This window comes from Alosa alosa, chromosome 2 (assembly GCF_017589495.1).
Source record: "Alosa alosa isolate M-15738 ecotype Scorff River chromosome 2, AALO_Geno_1.1, whole genome shotgun sequence".
In the NCBI taxonomy this organism is placed as follows: Eukaryota; Metazoa; Chordata; class Actinopteri; order Clupeiformes; family Clupeidae; genus Alosa; species Alosa alosa.
Window position 1 is genome coordinate 26,211,713 of NC_063190.1, and position 18,840 is coordinate 26,230,552.

The following is an 18,840-nucleotide window of genomic DNA, read 5'->3' on the forward strand; positions in this document are numbered from 1 at the left end:
TTGCGCAAGAGTGCAGCTCCTTGACAATTTGGCTTGAAAATCATTACGACATGTAGGCTAGTCTTTGCCATATATTTACTATAACATCATGGAGAACCCAGTGCCCTGCCCTGCAGTTTGTATCCGAAATAGCTTTAGCAGTCTTTCCCAAATAGACGAACAATGCAGGCTTCTTATGATATCCTACCACAATAAATTGGTCAACAATTCCCTTTATGCACAAAATAAGTGCGCTGCCTCGATAGTCTATTTTGTTTTCTGTTCAAAACGTCGTTTGGGCGTGACCAAGAGGACGCCTTTTCATTGTGATTGACGCGTCCCTGGGCAGCGGGCTGTGCCCACCCTCTACACATGCAAATAAGCAGGACTAGCGGGTGCCCATGTGGACAGGCACCATGCCTTGTTGTTCTCCACGCTCATTGGTTCTCTCGCATCGACATATTTTAATCAGATGCAAATATACTGCGGGATAAGAGGGCGATAAAACCCGGAGACTGGATCTTAAGAGATTCAGCTCTCTCGGTCATATCGTGGTTACCACAGCCTCACTAACCTATTTATTTCCCACTGTAAACAAAACCTGGGTTCAACAGTAAGTGATTATTGGCTGAATTATAACTACAGTGTCACCCAGAATGATTGTATTGCCCTTTTATAGGCTACACTACTTTAATTCACCAACAGGCAATATTATATATCAATATTCAGTCAATATAATAAGTAGAAATACTATGTAGTCTGGAGAAAAATACCCTCTGATAGCGCGGTTAAAAATCGGGGTTACCAAAGATAAAGAGTCATGCTACTCCAATCCTTCTCAAACCCCGTGCCGTACTTTGAATGTTTATAGTAGGATAATCCAAAAAGGGTGGGTTAGAAACGTGGAGGGCGGCCCTTCAGTGGTATGCTTTTCGTCGTGTTGTGTTTGCTGTTACTCACATCGCCATCTTGTTGCATGACTATCAATGTGTGTCTAAGGATTTACGAAAGTAATCCGGATATTGCATTTGGGATTTTTCTTCAGATCAATTGCAACGTCGGCAGTGAATAAACAATTAAGCGGTCCTGTACCTACTTACTCGCTCGCATTTTGTAAAAGCGACCGTGAGGTATAGGGCGCGAGATGAGCATCGATACACTGTTGGAAGCCGCCAGGTATTTGGAATGGCAAGCCCAGCAACAACAGATTACACGTGGTAAGGCGGGGGTACCGGGCAGCCGGGCTGGTGGGGTTATATTGTATCATAATGGTAACCACTTATCATTTGGGCTACTTATTTGGTCGATGCTTGTCTCGGAATGATTCAATTCAACAATTTAGTTCAGAGCATGGAAACAGTTGGTGGTTATTTTAGAATTCATTTTGCTGTAGGCTATGTAAAGGATATGCTAGACCCGAGTAGTATGTCTGTGTGGGTCAGATTGTGAGTCTATTTAATATATATTCTTTGCATTATTTAATTTCTGCAGTGTGGGCGTAGTACATAGTACATAGTACATTCCGCTAACTCGGTTTCCGGGTTAAATCCATTCTATATTTAGTCGGCTACTATGTGCGCTCCGCTGTGGGTGGTACATTCGTTCTGTGACAGATAGTGGTGTATCGCGCCAGAAGCGCCTATTAAGATTGTAGAACTAATCTGACCGGTCATTGTTTGTGGAACTATCCCGCACCATGCACACATTTAAACTATGTTAAGATTACATAATTTTCTTCGAGTATCTTGATATTTGAATGCAATTAAAGTAGCTACATGCCTAATATAATTTAAAGGTCGAGGCTTATTGTTTCTGGCGAGCAGAACCAAGTATCTAAGACCTTAGGGCGGTGGCAGAGCGCGACAGTCTTTTTTACATAATGACCTGATATTGGCGAGCTGCTATCTTATGACACTCGAGGCCAGCCTACTTCCCGCTTCTACTTGGCAAGAGAAGTCGTAGCCTATTTGGAGCTGTTTTATGTATTTCGGTTTTCCTTTTTGAGGTCGAAAAGACGCTTGTCCCTCAAGGACCTATCTTCTTCGGCCTTTCTGTAGCCAATCGACAAGACGTGATAATCGCTACATTTGGGCAACGGTTTTTTGTTTCAATGCTCTGGTGACGTGTCAGTATAATCCACACCCCCAGCAAATACCGCGTGTATAAAGACCGCCCTTATCGACCACGTGCGCGCCAGACTCCCTCCTCCCCTTTAGAGACGGCCCACCGACTGGCGCAGGTCACAGTGAGGGAAAAAGTAGGGCAGTGGCCCCCCTCCTCCTCCTCCTTCAATGCAGGAGTTATATAATGTACATTTTTGTGCATATTCAGGCTCCAGCATGGAAGAGTGGAGCCAAAGTCTCACTTCCCCTTTCCCTACTACTAAACCCACCCTTAGATCAATGTGGAGGACTCCCAGAATGTTTCTCCTGTTATTTGAGTAAACTTTTATGGGGCTTTGAAGGAGAATAGGGATTAAGAATGTCCTGTTACCTAACACATGAACATGCAAGACATTGTGGTAGCTACAAAGTAAACATTTCATAATATCTAGGGTGTTTTAATGTATCAACTTGCAGTTATGCTATCATGTAATTTGTCGCCTACAATAACTATTTGTTCCTGTCAATTGACCTATCGAGTGCCTTCACTTGTCTACTCGACAACCACAGTGATTACCTCACCAGTACATGTCTGGGTAGATACTTAGAGTGCAGACTCCTGTGAGTTGTACAAGAGGGGTCAAGGTTCTGAAACAATGGTGCCTTTTGCCCGAACTAACTAACATGATTAACTTGTTAAAGCAGGCTTATGAAGAGTATATCTCCCACACTAGTGTAAGAATGTCTAGTGACCTGTTTACAAATATGACCTGCTGGTTTTATCTGTAAGCAAGTCTAGCAAGTAACAGGCTAATAGGCCCATTCCCCACCTCTCCTCCATATTGTCAGCAGGGCTGGTTAAGTTTTTACCAGGTCTCCCTACGGCATGGACTTTGTCACTTCTTTTGTCCGAAGGTGTGTTTTCTGTTATGGCGTCGAGATCTGAAGAGCCATTGCCATGGCATGACAGATGTCCATGTCCTGTTATGTTTTAGATTACAAACATTTCTCCTAGCAGAACATATTCCCAGTAGGCCATGATGTGTACAAAAGGTCTCTTAAATAGTTCCTTGACAAAGGGTTTGAGACTCACGACTGAACATATTTTGTGTGTGTGTGTGTGTGTGTCTAGTAAGAGGGTTGTCCTCTGGCCTATTGGCATATTTTCCTGCTCTGCTCCCGTAACTGGCTGTGAAATCACGGTCAAGATAAAACTCTCCCAGTGGTAAGCTTAATGCAATGCAGAACTTTTCCTGTCAGCGCATTTCTCTTTGTTGGTCATATGTCAGGAACACATGGGGCATGTGTGCCCTGTCTGTGGATTGCATGACGTCCCCTGCTATCTTTATGGTCTGACGCAAATTCAGCAGTTATAGTCTTTAAAGTTGTACACGCCGACTAGTCTCTGTGTGGAGTTTCATGCTTGAAAAGGGTACTTATTTTTGTATGTGACCCAGGGTTGTGTGTGTGGGTGCAATGCAAGGTTAAGGTTATAGTCGGTTCAGGTTAACTGTTAGAATTTTGTGCTGTGTCATTGTGATTTTAAAAAAGGATTGCAAGTGGTGTTGTATTTTGGTGGTGGTTTTTACATAAAAGTGTAATTCTGGCCTTGTGTCTTATATCCGGAACTAAGAAATTGCCCAAACAAGGCGTCTCATAAACACCATGTTAGTAGTATATTTTTGTTGTGTTTGAATGCAGCAGGTTGGTTGGTTCATCTGGTTGTTGAAGTTTGTCAGGTTTCTCTTTCCCGAGAAATAGGGAGTCATTGTACTCCATGGTATTGCAGACTAGATCACATGTGTTCCTTAAATCTCATGACATAAAGTCCATACTAACAGCTGTTTGACAAGTGCTTGGTGCACCCTCTTCCATTATGATAGTGTGTGTGTGTGTGTGTGTGTGTGTGTGTGTGTGTGTAGAGGGGTGGCTACACAAATGGGAGTCTCCAGCAACATCAGTTGTCACAATACTGGCCTTAATTTGTCAGGTGATGTTTTCAGAAATTGTATGTGTTTTGTTGCACCTTTGACCAAAGCACACACATCTCTGCAGGTCTCATTTCTGTGTAGTGAACTCCCATCCCATGGTCAGCATTCCACTGCATCTTTCTCTCGAGACTAGTGTCTATTGCCTCTTTGAGTCTCTTGTCCTGAGATCGCCCCAAAAAACACACCCCCCCTCAAACACACAAACACACACACAACACACACACACACACACACACACACTGACCGTCTCACAGTGTCAGTGGCCGGCTGGCTCCTGGGTGATGTCATCCCTAAATTGTCTGGGTCTACGCCAGCTGCTTTCCCCGGGCTTCTCTCTTAAAGAGACAGCAGTCGCCAAAGAACGGGAGGGTTGCAGAAACAAAAAACCATCACGATGAGAGAAGTGGTCAAAAAAAAGAACCCTTTAGGTGACTCAGACCCACTCTGCTGCTGCTGCCCTGGCCCAAACAATGATGCACGGTGGCTTTGAATCTCTCTGTGACTAGACCGGTCCGACCTGTTAGTTTAAAGCCAGAAGCACTGCACTGACACATGTCTAGTAGTAGTGTTTGCCTCCGCAATATCAGTTCGGAGCGCTTGCCTCCGCAATATCAGTTCAGTTCCACACCCTGTTCAAGCTACCTTGGCTGAGCTCAGAGCGGTGTCCTGGTTTGGGAGGGAAGCATGATTGTTTCTGACAAACAGTCCGAGGGTGCCGCTAAGTGTGTCGTTGTGGCTTGGTGAACGTGTTCCCCGTGACTGCTCTGCAGAGTGAGAGAGAGAGAGAGAGAGAGACACACACACACACACACACACACACCGAGTGGGCAAGCCCCTGATCCAGTCTCCCAGAGCTGGGATGAGCAAGCCTCGTCTGCATTGCAGTTTTTTGCATTTTAACCTCTAAAACCAGATATTACTTTGGGGCACACTTTTAAAGGATGGACAAAGTGGTTCTCCTCTGTCCTTGTTACCTTGTTATCAGAGTGCATCTGGTTTTGTCAGGCCTGGCAGTGAACCAAGCCATCTTTACAAGAGTGTGCTTTATAATAGCTTGTTACATCTAAAACCCATAGGTATACATTTCCTGACATTTTCAGGATGCAAAAACTGATTTTAAAGGACAAAATTCCCAATGAATAGTCTTTTTCTTGTATTCTGTGTCAGTGTTGTGTTTGGAGTTGTCACCTTTAATCTCCTGTTGTCTCTCCAAATCCCGCAGAGGAGGAGGAGAAGCGAGAAAATGCCCTCGCCGCCCGGGAGGCTGAGCAGCAGCAGCAGCAACAACAACAGCAGCAGCTGCGGCGGGCGGCCGAGATGGGTCCGTCGCTGATGCCCGCGCCCATGCAGGTGAACCACGTGAGCTGGGGCGTGGAGACGCAGCGGCTCCACCAGCATCAGCACCAGCATCAGACCCACCTCCCCCCCATGCAGGCCTCCATGCCCATCACGGTCATCCCCATCCCCATGGTGCAGGCCAACGCTGCGCCCCAGACTCACCCCGCTGTCACTGCCGCCGGCGCACCCCCACACCTGCACGCGGTGGGCCCTGTGCCCGTGGTGGCCCCTGTTGCCACGGCGCTGTCCCCGCAGCCCGCTCCGCTCCTCAGCAGCCCCTCGTCCACAGCGGCGGCAGTGGCGGTCGGTGCCGCGCCGGGAGGGAAGGATAGTCCGTCGCCGCCACGCCAACGGCATCTGGTGGCCGCCGTGAAGACCGAGGCCAGCATCCTGCCCCAGACAGGAACCAGCCCCAAACAACAGCAGCAGCAACTGCCGCCAAACCCCCAGCCGCCCCCTCCTCCTGCCCCACACGGTCAGCCTGCCCAGCTGCTGCAGCCCTACACCGGCCCAATCATCGCCGCCCCCCAGCACGCCCTACTTCCCCAGCCGACCCTCACACAGCCCCACGCCCAGCCGGGCCAGATGACGGTGCGACCCAACGGCGCCTCCCTGGAGGATGTGAGGGGCCTGGATGGGAAGAGAAGACCTGGCGGGTGAGTGCTGTTATTCTCTCAGGTGCCAGTGGCCTAAAAGAGTGGAAGGAGTATATTTATCTGTGCATATAGTTTAATAGTGCATAATTAGTTTAATACAGTAACTAAAGCTGTCATCTCTTCATGGGTTATTGTTTTGTTAACATATGGGAGAACTTAAACAGAAGTCTGTCACAATATGAGTCACATATGGGTCATTCATCGTCAACTCAGATAAGATTCGATAAGGCCCGTCAAATATTTCTGTTCAAATCTTCGTATTTTTTTTCTACCTTCATATTGTTTAGCCTTTGATATTATTTACAGCCTGAAAAACATTATCTGAGGCTACGTTTATACGGTGACGATGAAAAGAGAAGACGCAGAAGTGGCGTCTCGTCTTCATTTTTTTATTCACGTTTAGACGAGCATTCTCAGGGGGATATCTTGGGTGGTGGTGTGATAGAACCCGATGCGTCACGCCGCCGAACATTCTAATTTGACAGTTTAGAGCCAGAGAGGTAATCAAGGATCTTTGGTTTAGCCGTTTAGACGGAGACGAAACCGGTCGTCTTCAAAACTCTACACTCTGGAAGGAGTCTTCAGATTTTGCGCGTCTTCAAGCCCGATGGCGGGGTCGCCGTGTAAACGAAAGGCACTTATGATAAAATATTTTGTCGTCTTCCTTCGCAATCGTTCTCGTATAAACGGCCCCTAAGAAGTGGCGGGAGTGTAACAACTAAAAGAATCAGGGGCGCAGAAATATGAAAACATGGAATTGAACAAAAATAATTTTACAGGTGTGAGTTTTGGGACCTAAACATTATTTAGACAGACTTTTCGCAAAGTCTGAGACGGCATGGCAACCATTTCCCTGGATTCAGTCTGATTTGACACGGAGTGACCCATAGCACATTGACTAGCCCCATGCAAGCTTTGTATACAAGCCGTAGTGTAAAGAGAAGGATGTTTTTTTTTCCTACTGAGAAAGTAGTATTGGTGATGAATGGTATGTTTTCATAGACTCAGTTGTCTGTGGCTGACTTGTTAGATAAAGTACAACCCAATAGTTTCACAATACCTGTGAAATGAGCTACATGGTTCAGACTTTATTGTCACAAGAGCGACTGTATGAAAATGACATGTTTAAATATGAATCTAATGTTTATTTCTTCTTTAATGTTTGCAGAGCGGGGACTAGGGAGGTGCACAATAAGTTGGAAAAGAACAGGTAGGTGAAAAATGCTCCATATAGTTATCTGCTTCCCATCTCCTTATGTAGAAATGGTATTTTTGAGTAGGTTACACTCGCTGAGGATGTTACAGCAGCAGGAAGGAGTATTGGTTGAAAACTAGCAGTCTAACTACTGAAAAGGCATAAAAAAATCCCTACAAACACCAACATCATCACAGTTGACACTGTTGCTAGCATTCTAACTTATCTCTCGGCAATATAGTTGGCAATGTCTGTTGTTGGCTGTGAAAGCATTTTTATATTTCTGAGTGATGGTCCTGGACAACCTGACCAACAGAACTGCATAGTGCATAGCCTACAGTAGGTGCCCAGTTGGAATAATCGTTGTGTCTACCTTTCACTTTCACATGACCATAATACCACGATTATTAATTATTTTGAAGTTGATGACAGTAGTTGTTGCTTGTAAAATCATGCTTCAAAAAGTGGCAAATTGATGCATACAGACAGTCTCTTTAAATGAAGTTTTTTTTAGAGATCTGTTGATGCTGGAAATCGAGAATTTGGAGGCGTCCAGTTACTCATCCTTCTTTGTCACGCTGTCTTTACACACTAGACGAGCACATCTCAAAGAGTGCTTTGAGACCTTGAAACGGAACGTTCCAAACGTGGACGAAAAGAAGACCTCCAACCTCAGTGTGCTGCGGAGCGCCTTGCGTTACATTCAGGTAAGCCAGTGCAGTTCAGCGCAGCAGCCATCTTGGTTCAGTCTGGCTCGGCAGACCACGAAACGGAGGCCTTTGTGTTGAACACTGCGTTGATGTTTATTACTGCTACTGCAACTGCAAAAGGAACCAAAGAGTTAGCAGAGTGGAAGTACTGAAACGTTGATCCTCTGTGAACGATGTCGTAGTCCTTTTTTCCTTTTTTTTTGTGTCTGGCCGTGTGGAATTGTTTTGTCTACATCTATCGATGTTTGTGGTCATTGTGTGGAGTGTAGCGTTGTGAGTTTTCTTTGAAGGCTGACTGCTTGGAGAATATGATCAGACTCTGTAGCCATGGAGTGAACTTGAACTTGAAGTGTTTTCTTCACGTGTGCTTCAGACTAAATAGACGATGAAATAGTTGAAAACCATGACCTGAGAATGACACCCTTAAGCCAGTGTGTGTGTATATAATAGTTAGCAAGCCAAGCCTGCAAGATCCAGCCAGTCAGGTGTGTGACTCTTCTTCTTGTCCTGGTTCTCTTAACTTTCTGCCTAGTTTTTGTTCTCGCACACCCGCACATGCAGAGCTAGAAGCCTGGTGTGTGTCTCTGCGACCTGGGCGATCTGCAATGAAAACCCTCTCTGAAGAGGTTACACTCTATTTGTATTTTAAGTCAGCATTTGTCATCACATGTTCTCCTGTACAGTACAGTCATGTCCTGTCATTTTGTCCCATATTAGATATAGTTAATGCTCACCATAACCAAGCCATAATCATACTTGTAATTGGAAAAACTCCTTTTTTTATACAGTATATTTTTCAAAAAGAAAAATTGGTTGGTGTGGTCAAAATGCAGACTTAAATCAGAAGATCAGAAGCAGATCTCACTAGTCATTGATGACTGGCCCTCATATGAGGCATGAGATCGTGTGGTTTGAGAATGAGTACAACCCTGTGGAATTTGTCTGACACTCACTTCTCTGCTAACTGCAGCCCTTGTGTAGCTGCTCCCCTCTGCTGCCGAGATTTCTCTCCCTCCTCCTCCTCCTCCTCCTCCTCCTCCTCCTCCTCCTCCCTCTGCTCCCGCCCGCCGCCACTTTTCACTCTTTGCTCTCCGTCTTCCTCCCTCGTGCGCTCGTCGTCTCTTTCTTTCTTTTTCTCCCCCTCCCCCTCCTCTGCCTCCGCTCCCTCGCTCCCTCCGCTTGCTCTCCGTCTCTGTGCGGTGCTTAGTCCACGTGAGCTGGGAGCACATGGCGAGCGCGAGCACAGTGACGTCACCCCTCCCCCCCCTCCTTCCTTCCTTCCTTCCACACTCTAGGTCCCGCCTCCACTCTGCTCTGCTTTCCGCTCCCTCCCTCCCCCTCCCTCTCTCCCTCCCTCCCTCACCCTGTCTCACTGCCTGCATACCAGACAGAGCACACCCCTACTCCGAGCATGCCCAGTGACGTGGCCGCTGGAAACTAAGAAAAGGGAGGGAGGGAGAAGGGGAGTTGGACGAAGGAACGAGGGAAGAGAAGAGACATAGAAGGAGAAAGATACATGCGTATGGAGGGAAAAAAGTTTCACTAAATAAAAAGAGTGCGTGGTAGTTGGGGTAATGGAAATCTGAAGAAGTTCCTCCTTGTTGGTGCCCCCCACCCAATCCCAATCCCCCCCCCATTAATGCACAAATAGGCTGACACCAGACATAATTTCACTGCATTTCTTAATTCCAGTAACTATATGCATGTGACAATAAACTTCCTTGTATCCTTGTATCCTTGTTTTCCATTTTATCGTGTTGAAAATAGCAGCCAGTTGTACGGTTGCTCCAGTTTGAGATTATAACTGGCTGATGAAGAAAGTGAGAGGGAGTTGGGCTAGAAATCCTGCCTGGGGTTTGCATGCATCTTATACACCCTCCCCCTCTTTTCACATTAACCTGTCCTTTCAGTTTTCTGTAACCATGGAGACTGTTTGGGGATGCTGGTGGATAGCGTGCCTACAGGAAGTCCATCCCCCCCTCCCCCCTCTCATTCGAATGCGTGACCCCACCGACTGGGTTCAGCCTGTGGTCGACTTGCTCGTTTCAACCCTCCTTACTCAGTTTCATGATTAAATCACTTACCTTTCTCAAAAAGGGAGTCTGCTTTTGATGGAGAGAAATGAAACAGTGGTTGATGTTAGAATCATGAGGCATGAAGGGTGTCTGTCTGCAGAGGGGTGCCTTATGAGACTCTGATTTCCAGGTAATACAAGTGTAGCCCAATCAGGCTTTCAAGCACACTTGCCATTTAACTCGCATTCACTACGTGAAATGAGAGCCGTGTTGAGATTGGACACATTGTTATTGACTGTTGAGAGCCATTAATGCCACTGTAATGCATCCAAATTAGGGCACAAAGAGGGTAGTCTGCTAGTCAGGTCAGGAGACAAATCTCTTCGATTGATGGAATAGCCTGACAACATCGTAATAGCCTGACATAACATCATCCATTGTAATGTACAGCATGCACAGAGCCGTGTAGCAGCATTTATAGAAGATCGGGGAAATATGAAGTAGTGTTTGACCGCTGACCGCTCTGTGTGTGTGTGTCTTTTCATGATGTGACTTGAAATACCGAATAAGTTTTGCGCTATAAACCCTTAACCAGTTCTATCTCTCCTAAAGTCTAGTTTGTGTTATCAGCACTACGAGGAAATAAGAATCCGTTTAATAATCCAAGAAATAAAATCCGTAGCTGGACAGCTGTGATATAAGAGCGTTTATTCACGGTTGCAATGTGAAATTAGAATGGACAAGCTCCTAAAGCATAAGATGCCTTTCTTTAGGTTCTAGAGTATGTTTACCTCTGTCCTGAGAGTCTTGGTATCTTGGCCGTGTGTGTGTGTGTGTGTGTGTGTGTGTGTGTGTGTGTGTGTGTGTGTGTGTGTGTGTGTGTGTGTAAGAGGCCAAGGGGGAGGGGAGGAGAAAGCAGTGAGCACTAGACTGGAAAACACTGGAGGTCTGTGTGTAATCCAATCAGACCAACCCATTAGATTCTATTACACCTTCTCACACCGGCGCATGCTTCCTTCCTTGTGCAGTTGCTAGGGTAACTGTGGTGGGTTCCAGCTGTTGCCGTGGTGACACCCTGAGGGATTCTGCAGTGTAGTTTCATGTTCCTCAAACAAAAGGGCTGAACAGTCCAGGACTGTCCTTTCCACTTGCCATCCTATTATTTTCCAGCTTGTGTATCAGGCCAAAAAGGAAGTTGTGTACTTGTAGGCCTTGTAGGTTGTTTGTTTATGGTGTTGCCATCATGTCTCATCACAGAAGCATCTCCTGTCTTCCTCACTGCATATTTGTCTTTATTGAGTTTTTCTACGTGTTAAGGTCAACAACATTCTTTTGTCAAGAGCTGACATTTCCAACGCTGCAGATTAGATGTAAAAATGTTGTTTATCATAGAGGTAACAAGAAGTTACAAGAAAAGTTAGGATGTGCTTTTCATAACACAGTTCAGTTGAACTGTATCTTCTATCTTCACACGTAGAGGTAATAACCATGCCACTATTTTGCACTTCCCAAAACCAGACACACTTTCTTTTATCAGACACCTCCAAATATAGAAATATGGACATGTACACAGAATAAATGTAACATTGCATTGCTGTTGAGCTGCACATTTTCACACTGGACGTGTAGAACAGAGAACAGAAGACGCACCAGGCCTTCAGTGGTTACGTCAGCTAGTGGTGGAGCGAAGCAGGCCACGGGGCATGTAGCTGGGGGGGGGGTTCAGGGCAGGGAGGGCCAGGAGTGGTACGCCTCATTCTGCCCATGCATGGCTGCCCTGCCTGCCGTCGGAGGGGCTCTTGGGTAGGATCGTCTGGCCAGACAGAAGCAGCGCCGGCCGCGGTCTCATTCTCTAATCCTGGATCAAGACTCCAAGGGCCACATGCCAGTACTGCCCTCGATCCACTCTTGTTATCGAGCTATATTTATATTCATATATATGTGTTATATAATATCTCTCTCTGTCTCTTTCTCTCAGTCTCCACACAAACACACACACACACACACACACACACACAAACAAACCACACACATAAACACGCACACACGCACACAGTCCATAACACAAACACACACACACACATGCATGCTGAAATGTCACACATCCAGACTGTGCCAGTCCCCCTCCCTGCCTCCCCCTGTTTTAAATCTCCTCCCTCCTCTCCTCTCTTACTTACACACACACACACACACACGCACAGAGTCCATAACACACACACACATGCGCGCGCAAATGTCACACATCCAGACTGTACCACATGCAGTGGCGGGCCCCCCCTCCCTGCTTCTCCCTGTCTCTCCCTGTCCCAACTCTCCTCCCTCCTCTCTCTCTGTCTCTCTCTGTGTGGCCGCTGCAGCAGCACGCTGTCGGAGCTCCTCCCCGCCTGCCCAAGTTTAGCCCCAATGGCTCCCCGTCGCTCACTGGCTGAGGCAGAGTTGCGCAGGGGAGGGTGGAGGAGGGGCTGGGGAGGAAACTGGGAACCGCCGTGTCGGCGTGTGTGGACACTATCACATGCTCTGTGCTCTGACAGATGGGGGTGTAAACAGCTTTGCTCTCTGGACGTGTCTTTTCCTGAAACCACGTGGCCCAGAGGCTTTAATGCTCCAAACTCCCCCCTCCCTCCCTCTCTCTATCCCTCCTCCTCTCTCCCTCTCTCTTGCTCCATCTCATGCATTCTCTCTCTCTCTCTCTCTCTCTCTCTCTCTCTCTCTTGCTTGCTTAACTCCTTCTCTTTCTCCTTGAAGGTTTTGAATTTGGTTTTGATTCATTCCAACATGTCTGTCTTTCTGTTGGACCAGATACTTCGATCATTTTTCTCTCTGTCACTCTTTCTCTCTGTTCAGCTTGTTGTTTCTAGTTGGAAACCCCCCTCCTCTGTTATTTGTCATATACACTCCTTTCCCGTCTGCACACACACATTCTCATGTTTTTCAAGAGCTGTGTAATCCCTCTCTTCCCAAACCGTTAAAAGTCTTGGCCTGGTTGCCTGTTTTGGTGATCCTTTGTCAGCTGACCGAGACAAAAAAGTGGGTCAGCAAACCATTTGCCTGCGTGACTACTCGGGCCTTTGCTCTTTCCCTCCCACCCTCCTCCCCTCTCTCTCTCTCTCTCTCTTTCTCTCTCTCTCTCTATCTCTTGTTTTCCCACGTACTTCCTACTGTTGCTCACCGTTTCTCAGATCCCCTTTACATTTTCTCCTCCTCAGTCATGTCAAACTTTCCTAGTATTCCATGTATGGATATTGACACAAGACATTTGACTTTTATCACATTCTTCTTGTTGTTCTTCCTCCTGTCATCTCTCTCTCTCTCTCTCTCTCTCTCTCTCTCTCTCTCACACACACACACACCACACACACACACAAACACAAACACACTCTCTGTCTCACTCACTTGTTTTTCTGTTCAGTGTGCCCTGTTGTGAGGGCTCTTCACTATCTCATCCTGACTTCACAGGTTCCTACAAACCAGGCTGTGACAAAAATGAGGAAGTCATGCTAGTGTTCTTGTTTTCACTCTGTTGTGTATGTGTGTGCATGCAAACACACACACACACACACACACACACAGACACACACACACACACACACACACACACACACACAGTGATTTCCTACTTACACACCCGCACGAACCGGTCGGGTTTTTACAGGAATGTTGTCCGTGTCAGCTGATGAGGGCAGTCCAGCAGGGATTTTGAGGGCAGCGATTGGCTTATAGCGGGAAACCGCTGTGCGTTCAGTCCTGCTAGGAGCCGCCCACCTCTGTTGCAAAAGCTCTGAGTTCCAAGAAATCAGAAGGGCTACAACTGGAGTCAATGATGAACCAGGGCAGTGGAATGAACAGACTGAAAGAACTGGCAGAGAGTTTTAGAGGAGAGGAGAGGAAAGGCTATGAGGTTATGTGCTGTTGTGACCAGGAAAACACAAACACACACACATACGCGATAATATACATTTTTGATAGATGGTAACCACATATATCAACATGGTGTATTATATCTTATTCACACATTAATTCTTAACACTTAACATTAACATTTATTCTTAACACACTGTACACTTTGGAATAATAACTCCGATGTATTGCAGATGTGCATACCACAGAGGCAAGACTGGAAAGCTGATAAAATATTAATTATTTTTTTATTAATTAATACAGATTATGCTGTTAAATCTCTAGATACTCAAAGGTCTTAACATACATCACAAGGATACCTGGTCACCATGTAGTTGAGGTTTTGTGAGTGTGTGTGTGTTGAGACGAGGCGGATGATGAATGTGCTGGGCGGCACCTGTGCCTCTCTTGTGTCCCACATGAGCCTGAAAAGCGAGGAGGGATCTGGAGCACCCAGATGGAGAGGCTGGCCCGGGAGAAGATCGCCACGCAGCAGAGGCTAGCCGAGCTCAAGAACGAGCTGGGCCAGAGCATGGACATGCTGGAGATCGACCGCCTACTCCGCCAGACCGTGCAGCCTGAGGATGACCAGGCGTCCACCTCTACTGCCTCAGGTAGCAGGACACGTGGACAAGCTCACACACAAGCACAGTGGTGCAGACACACACACACACACACACACACACACACACACACACACACACACACATATATGACAATACAGACAACACACATACACACACAAACACATACATACACACGTCAATGCAAATTACACACACACACACACACACACACACACCTCAAATTACATTCTCACAAGCACAACTTATGCGATCCTTACACCAAACAACTTTGACAAGATTTGGGAAAGATTCTTGAAAGATTGGAGTCTTTTAACTAATGCCCCCATTCAAGCTATACTCAAAAGACTCCAATCTTTCAAGAATCTTTCCCAAATCTTGTCAAAGTTGTTTGGTGTAAGGAGGCCATTAGCTGAACTCTGGAGTTGTGTATGACTTGGTCCTGTTCGTACAGCTAGGACTAGATGTCCAGTTTAGTTTAAGTGCTCACTTTGGACAGCTGGAGGACAGGGAGAAGCAATTTGCTGAATTTGACAGAAAGTGTATTGGATTAGAATTGAGGTCTGCAACTTAAACTGTCACTCTACTGGCCGCTGAGCACATATAAAATAAACTGTGGCAAACTATATACCTATACCTCAAACAATGCATTACTACTCTACACACACACACACACACACACACACACTTGATCATATAGATACGTGATCATACGTGATTGATGTCTTCTTGACACTAGTCTGTCACTCATACTCCGGTCTCATTTTACAGAAGGAGAGGACAACTTCGACCAAGATGTGGACAGCGACATGCCATTGGCCCCCTCCACTGCCCTCCCCAAACCCCGCACGCGCCCCTCTCCTCTGACCCGCGGCCAGCCATGGCACCGGCCTCGCTCCTCCCAGCACAGCTGCAGCTGCCCCCGCAGCATCTCACCATTCACCCGCACAAGCTGGCCGCGGCTGCCGTGACGGTCTCGACCCTGCCCAGCGCCGTCACGGTCTCCGTCTCGTCCTCGTCCTCGCAGCCCCAGGCGCTGGTGACGCCCCAGGCCATCGCGCCGGCGCCCCTGCCCTCTGTGCCCGTCTCCACCACCACCACCCACCTGGTGGTGCCCCAGCAGCACCCGCAGCAGACCACCGTCATCGCCCACGCCTCCATGTCCCACGCCTCGGTCATCCAGGCGGTCAACCACGTCCTCCCGGCTGGCTCCAAGCACCTCGCCCACATAGCCCCCTCCGGAGGCGCCCCCGGCCAGGCCGGACCCACCGTGGGTCAGCCTATCGGACACATCACCGTGCACCCCGTGGCGCACCTGAGCCAGCACCTGCCCGCACTCTACCCGCAGTCGGTGGCCGTGTCGGGCCACATCGCCCACGCGCTTACCGCCGCCCACCACCCGAGCCACGCGCCCATCGTCAACGGGGCAGTGCCGGTGACCGGGCCGCAGGCGGCCGCGACGGTAGTGGGCAAGCCCACAGCAGTGGTGGCCCACCACCACCCGCAGCTGGTGGGACAGACTGTCCTCAACCCAGTGACTATGGTGACCGTGCCTCAGTTTCCCGTCAGTACGCTCAAGCTGGCCTGAAAACAAACAAACTAACAAACAAACAAACAAGAAAAACGAGCAAGTGAATGAGTGTTGTTTGACTGAGACAGCGATTGGGTGATGAATGGGTGTGGTGTGCAGTGGTGGCCGTGGTGGCGCTGACAGACCTCAGAGTCAAACCCGGAAACATAACCTGATCTGGGCCGCATCTGGGCCGGATCAGAGCAGGACCCAACCCACTCTCTAGGATGCTTCCTCATAGCTCACGTCCTCCAGTTTTGAATGAAACCATGCATCTCCAGACTTCCATGTTCACCTGATGTTACTGTCCGAGTGAGTGCACGCTGTGGGTCCTAGCTTGTTTAAAATCTAGACTTTCAATGATCTCAGTCATATGCACTTAGTCATGGACTTGTAGAGTGGAAAATGTGTCCCTTTTGGCTTTGTCATGTTTGTGTTTGTTTTACATGTTGATTTTTTTGTTGTTATGTCCTCTCTGTGTGTGTGTGTGTGTGTGTGTGTGTGTGTGTGTGTGTGTTATTTTTTTAACTGTACTTACAAAGATGCCCACAATTCACGTCTCCAAGGCATAATCCCCTTCCTCAAACACACACACTCTCAGACACACACACACACACACACCCACAAGCACACACGCGCGCGCACACACACACACACTGACAAACCCTCTCTCTGTGAGAGCCCAGTGGTGGCTCCTTGGCATGACTGGAATGCCAGGCTTTAATGTCAAGGCAGCATCACCGTCGTCATGGCAGAGCTGGGGAGCTGGAAGTCTTTCTGAAGCTCAATAAACACTGAACTGCTTTTACCCACAAGTGTCCTCAGCAAAATTACATTGTTGATCTGTCCTGCCCTAGACAGTAGTTTTGGTTTTGGCTTACTGGCTGTGGTCCTTATGAAATGTTTGTCCCAGTGAAAAAGAAGATACACTGCGATCAATTAAGGAATTAATTCCTGATGTAGACGGGAGCTGAGTCCACGATGGATCAGGGCCAGATCAAGGCCAGAGCTGGACTCTTGTCTCTGGGATGCTGATATTCAGAGTGCAACCTCATCTTGGCTGTGTGTAACAAGACATACACGCAAACCTGGACACTAAGATCCTTGAAGTGCCTCAGATAGGGAGGAGTATAGCCCAAGTCTGCCCTCTGGTGTCCACAAAGAGAAACTGAATGTCCGGGAAACACTACACATGTGCCACCACGGTTTTAGCAGTTAGTAGTCACCAAGCTTGATGGTGACAGATTGGTCACCATGTCAATTAAATCACATGCTTCACTTGGAATTCATAGGAGAGACCACAACAAGTAGGAACCCAGAGTATGTTGAACATGCCCACATTAGTGCTGTTCATCTTAGTCATGTTGGCACAAAACCCAGAATGGTCCTAAGCAGTTGATTTGGTTGCCATTGACTACAACATATGTGTGAGTTAATAAGTTGAGTTAACATGTCTCTTATATTTCTCAGTGACTGATCCTGGTGTAGTTTTTATTGTGCGTATGTATGTCTTTTCTTTCTGTTGACGCCTGGTTTGGGTCGTGTGCATTTGGATGAAGAAGTGAGTTCGAACTGGACGATGAAATGCCGTCAAATAGTGGACTGTGTATATGTGCTCATAATGTTTAACCTATTCATTCTGACTGTGACTGTTGAGTTTACTTTACCAGGGTTGTGTTCCCCGTCTGCATCCTAGAGACGTAGAGCTTGTTATGGGTACTTCAGCAACACCGATCTTACCATCTAGACCGCTAGCCCTGACATTAGTCAGTAGCTTGTGATCACACATATAGGTGCTGGTTTCTGGTACTTAGTGTGTTCTTTTTTTGTTCTTCTAATCCTTTGTTCTCCGGAGAGGGTGATTTGGGAGTGCTCATGCCGGCTGAGGAGTGCGCCCTCTTTCGTTGCAGTGGGTGCAGCGACGCTGATGTAGCATGTGCGCGCGCGGCGGTGTGGCGTCGTATCAGGCTCTGGGTTGAACCTTAACACTGTGACACCCCACTTAAGGCCACCCCACACTACCCCACCTCCATTACTGCAAGGATTGTGTGTTAGTGTGTGTGTGTGTGTGTGTGTGTGTGTGTGTGTGTGAGTGTATAGAAAGACCATGTTTTCCATACTCTGTAAAAGAAAGAAAATGTAATGTCTGTGAAATTTATTTGTGAGGGTTTTTTTTTTTTTTAAATATGTGTATGTATGTATACATGTGGGTATATGCACGCATTCACATATGTGTATGTATAATTAAGATTATACTGTTGCCTGTTTTTTACTGTTGCATGTAGATTGCAATTCTTTCCATTCAGATATTGATTTGTGATTTGTATTAATTTCTTTATTATTTTTTCTGGGACCATGTACTATGGTATGATATGTGGGGACCTCTAGACCTCATCCTACATTGATATTATATATAAAAACTGTGCGTTTTTCCCTATGGAGAAAGTTTAAGTTATATATTGCCTGTACATTTTGGGCTGCATTTAGATCTAATTGTCCACTATGTTTAAAAAGAATAACAATCATGAAAGTAACAACAAGAAAACATATACTACATTAATAAAAAGCAATGAAGATTCATAATAAATCTTATGACATTTACAGCCCTGTCTGATCTGTGCCCTTATTTCTCTAGCTATTGTGATATATCTGTAGAACTACTGCACACAACAACACATATTGCATTTATATAGAGATTTTCAAGGCACCAGAGGCGCTTTACAGTGAAGGGGGAACCTCACTAACAACCACTAATGTGTAGCACCTACCTGGGTGATGCACGGCAGCCATTATGCGCCAGAAC

At 46.9% G+C, this 18,840-nt stretch overlaps 1 protein-coding gene across 1 annotated transcript; it reads left to right on the forward strand.

Annotated features, from left to right (window-relative positions):
- The first annotated feature begins 929 nt into the window (after positions 1–929).
- mntb (MAX network transcriptional repressor b) lies at positions 930–18,638 on the forward strand. The gene is given in 7 exon segments (XM_048229313.1): positions 930–1,196; positions 5,295–6,066; positions 7,235–7,276; positions 7,857–8,013; positions 14,308–14,497; positions 15,239–15,309; positions 15,312–18,638. Coding segments are annotated over 7 exon segments (2,049 nt in total). The 5' UTR covers positions 930–1,123; the 3' UTR covers positions 16,056–18,638.
- Positions 18,639–18,840: the final 202 nt, after the last annotated feature.